General features: G+C 47.9%; 1 protein-coding gene across 1 annotated transcript; it reads left to right on the forward strand.

Annotated features, from left to right (window-relative positions):
* Positions 1–3,480, forward strand: LOC110019257 (brassinosteroid LRR receptor kinase BRI1; the record flags this gene model as incomplete). The annotated part of the gene is given in 1 exon segment (XM_020716862.1): positions 1–3,480. A coding segment is annotated over 1 exon segment (3,255 nt). The 3' UTR covers positions 3,263–3,480.
* Between the last annotated feature and the right edge of the window lie 375 nt (positions 3,481–3,855).

Here is a 3,855-nt window from a genome sequence, read left to right on the forward strand (position 1 = left end):
TTGCTTCATGGCCTCCTCTCTCCTCACATTACTCCTCCTCCTCTTTACCTCTTCTCTCACCGCCGCAGACGACCTCAACCTTCTTCTCTCGTTCAAGCGCTCTCTACCCAACCCCCAAGCACTCTCCACCTGGATCCCCAACAGAAACCCTTGTTCCTCCTTCACCGGCGTTTCCTGCACCTCCGGCCGAGTCACCGGCGTCGATCTCTACAATATCCCTCTCAACGCCGACTTCCGCACCGTGTCTTACACTCTCCTCGTGCTCGACCGCCTGGAATCACTCTCCATTCGCTTTTCAAACCTCTCCGGCAGCATCAGTCGAGCTTCCCGCTGCGGTGGAAGGATTTTCGAGCTCTCTCTCGCCGGAAACAATGTCACGGGGACGATCGCCGATGTTGCTGCGCTGGCTTCGTTGTGCTCTGCTCTCCGATCATTGAACCTCTCCGGCAACGCGGTTACGGGCTCCGGTGAAAGCGGGTTCAGCTTCCCGTTACTGGAGACACTTGATCTTTCTTTCAATAGTATTTCGTCCATGGGCGACCTCCGACGAATCTTAGTTTCTGGCCCCGGAATCCGCTTTCTTGATCTTTCGTCCAATGCCATCTCCGGCGAGTTTGGCGATGGTGTGCTCGACGGATGCGGGGAACTCACCGTCCTCAACCTATCTTCGAACCATCTCGCCGGTTCTCTGTATGGTGACCTCGCATACTGTTCTTCCCTGCAGGAAGTAAATCTCTCGGCTAATAATTTTTCTGGTGAGATCCCCATCGAAACCCTCGCTAATATCTCCGATCTAAGAGTCCTGCTGCTCTCATTCAACAATTTCTCCGGCAAACTGCCCAAATCCCTCCGCAATATCACCAAACTGGAAGTTCTTGATTTCAGCTCCAACGCCTTATCTGGCTTCATTCCCTTCAGCTTCAGCAGCAGCTTAAGAGAGATTCATTTGCAGAACAATCTGTTCACCGGCCCCATTCCGGCAACGCTGAGCAACTGTTCGAATCTTGAATCCATCGACCTCAGCTTCAATTACCTCACCGGAAAGATTCCTTCCTCCATCGCCTTACTTCCTCTGCTCCGGGATCTCATCATGTGGCAGAACCTCCTCGAAGGTGAGATCCCCGACGATCTGGGCAACAGCACCGCTCTCCAAAACCTAATCCTCGACAACAATGCTCTCGCCGGTTCAATCCCTTCTGCTCTCAGCAACTGCACCAATCTCAACTGGATGTCTCTCTCCAGCAACCACTTCACCGGCGAAATACCTTCCTGGATTGGCCGGCTGGAGAATCTCGCCATTCTTAAGCTTGGAAACAACTCCTTCTCCGGTTCCATTCCACCGGAGCTCGGTGACTGCAAGAGCCTCATATGGCTTGATCTCAACAGCAATCGTCTGAGCGGCACTATCCCATCCACTCTCGCTAAACAATCCGGCAATATAGCGGTCGGATTCGTTACTGGAAAGAGATTTGTCTATTTAAAGAACGATGGAAGCAAGGAGTGCCGCGGCGCCGGAAATCTCCTAGAATTCGCCGGAATCCGACCAGAACAGCTCAAGAGACTACCGAGTCATCCCTGTAACTTCACCAGAGTGTATGTTGGGAGCACCAGGTACACTTTCAACAAGAAGGGCTCCATGATTTTTCTTGATCTGTCTTACAATGATCTCACCGGCCAAATTCCAAGTGAGCTCGGTAAGATGTATTATCTCATGGTGTTGAATTTAGGCCACAATATTCTATCTGGTCCGATTCCAGTAGAATTAGGTAGCTTGCGATATGCTGCTGTGTTTGATCTCTCACATAATTCTCTCGAGGGTTCCATTCCAGCAAGTTTGGGCGGCCTCTCCATGCTTTCTGAAATTGATCTCTCAAACAATAAGCTCAATGGAACAATTCCTGAATCTGGTCAGCTCGTCACCTTCCCCAGTTACAGATATGAGAACAACTCCGGCCTCTGCGGCCTCCCTCTTCTTCCCTGCGACAGAAACTCCTTCTCAAGCTCAAACAATCAAGATCCGAAATCTCACCGCCGGCAAGCATCCATTGCTGGCAGCGTCTCGTTAGGGCTTCTTTTCTCTGTTTTCTGCATCATCGCCGTCATCCTCATCGCAGTAGAGAGCAAGAAGAGGAGCAGAGTAGTAAAGGATAATGGAAGCAGCACCAAAGATATCTATGTCGACAGCCTCTCTCATTCTTCCACCGCTTGGAAGATGACGACCACGAAGGAAGCCCTCAGCATCAACCTCGCCACCTTTGAAAAACCCCTTAAAAAACTCACCTTTGCCGATCTTCTGGAGGCCACTAATGGCTTCCATGACAACAGCATGATCGGCTCTGGTGGTTTCGGAGATGTCTACAAGGCTCAGCTCAAGGATGGCAGCATCGTCGCCATCAAAAAACTGATTCACATCAGTGGCCAGGGTGACCGTGAGTTTCTTGCGGAGATGGAGACCATTGGAAAGATCAAGCACAGGAACCTGGTTCCCCTTTTGGGTTACTGCAAGGTTGGAGAAGAACGCCTGCTTGTTTACGAATACATGAAATATGGCAGCTTGGAGGATGTTCTGCATAACAGGAAGAAGGCGAACATGAAGCTCAATTGGCCAGCGAGGAGGAAGATTGCCATTGGTGCCGCGAGAGGTCTGGCATTCCTTCATCACAGCTGCATCCCTCACATCATACACAGAGACATGAAATCCAGCAACGTGCTTCTTGATGAGAATTTGGAAGCGAGAGTCTCTGATTTCGGAATGGCGAGATTGATGAGCGCAATGGACACTCATCTCAGTGTCTCAACGCTTGCCGGAACTCCGGGTTACGTCCCCCCGGAGTACTACCAGAGCTTCCGTTGCACAACGAAAGGCGATGTATACAGTTACGGCGTCGTGCTGCTCGAGCTTCTAACCGGAAAACCGCCGACTGACTCTGCCGATTTCGGCGACAACAACAATCTCGTAGGTTGGGCGAAGCAGCATTCGAAGCTCAGGATCGTGGATGTTTTCGATCCCGAGCTTCTGAAGGATGATCCGGGGATGGAGTTGGAGCTGTTGGAGCATCTTAAGATAGCTTGTGCCTGCCTGGATGATCGGCCTTTGAGGAGACCGACGATGCTTAGGGTTATGGCCATGTTCAAGGAGATTCAAGCGGGGTCGATGGTGAGCTCGGCAGCTTCGACCGTCGCCACCGCCGCCTGTTTAGGAGATGGTTTTACGGTGGTTGATATGAGCTTGAAGGAGGAAGGGAAGGAGGAGAAAGATTGACCAGAGTAGAGTAGAGCAGAGGAGTTGGATTTTTTACCTCTTTTTTCCCATATGAAACTAAGGCAATTCTTACAATTACTTCCAACACATTTGGTAAAATTTCATTAGTTTCTCTTAGATGCAATTATTGTATCATATTTGTAGGAATGCCTGTTTCACATTTCACACCCTGGTTTCATGTATATATAAATATATATATATATATATGTGAACTCTCTACCCCATATCTCAACTCATTTTTTTGCCGTAGAATTAGAGTTTAATTCTAAAATAATTGGGACTATTTAAGTACTTGTATAATTTCTGGGATTAAAATGACAAAATGTAAATAGATGGGGACTACTCAGTAATTTTATTTGTTTTTATTTGGTTTTTGTTTAGTTTAATTATATCTATCCGGGAGTAGAACAGTTAACTCTAGTTAGGACAGCTTTTGAAGTAAAGAATGCAACACACATGCAAGTTTGATTCCTTGTTAGGATTATTATTATTTTACCAAAAGCTGGTTTAAATATTTAATTACTTTGTATTAAAGTGTTTTTGTCTCTTGTAGTTTGTCTTAATCCAGTTTTTGCTGTTAAAAAATCAGGCTG

Source organism: Phalaenopsis equestris, unplaced genomic scaffold, assembly GCF_001263595.1.
Source record: "Phalaenopsis equestris unplaced genomic scaffold, ASM126359v1 Scaffold000054, whole genome shotgun sequence".
In the NCBI taxonomy this organism is placed as follows: Eukaryota; Viridiplantae; Streptophyta; class Magnoliopsida; order Asparagales; family Orchidaceae; genus Phalaenopsis; species Phalaenopsis equestris.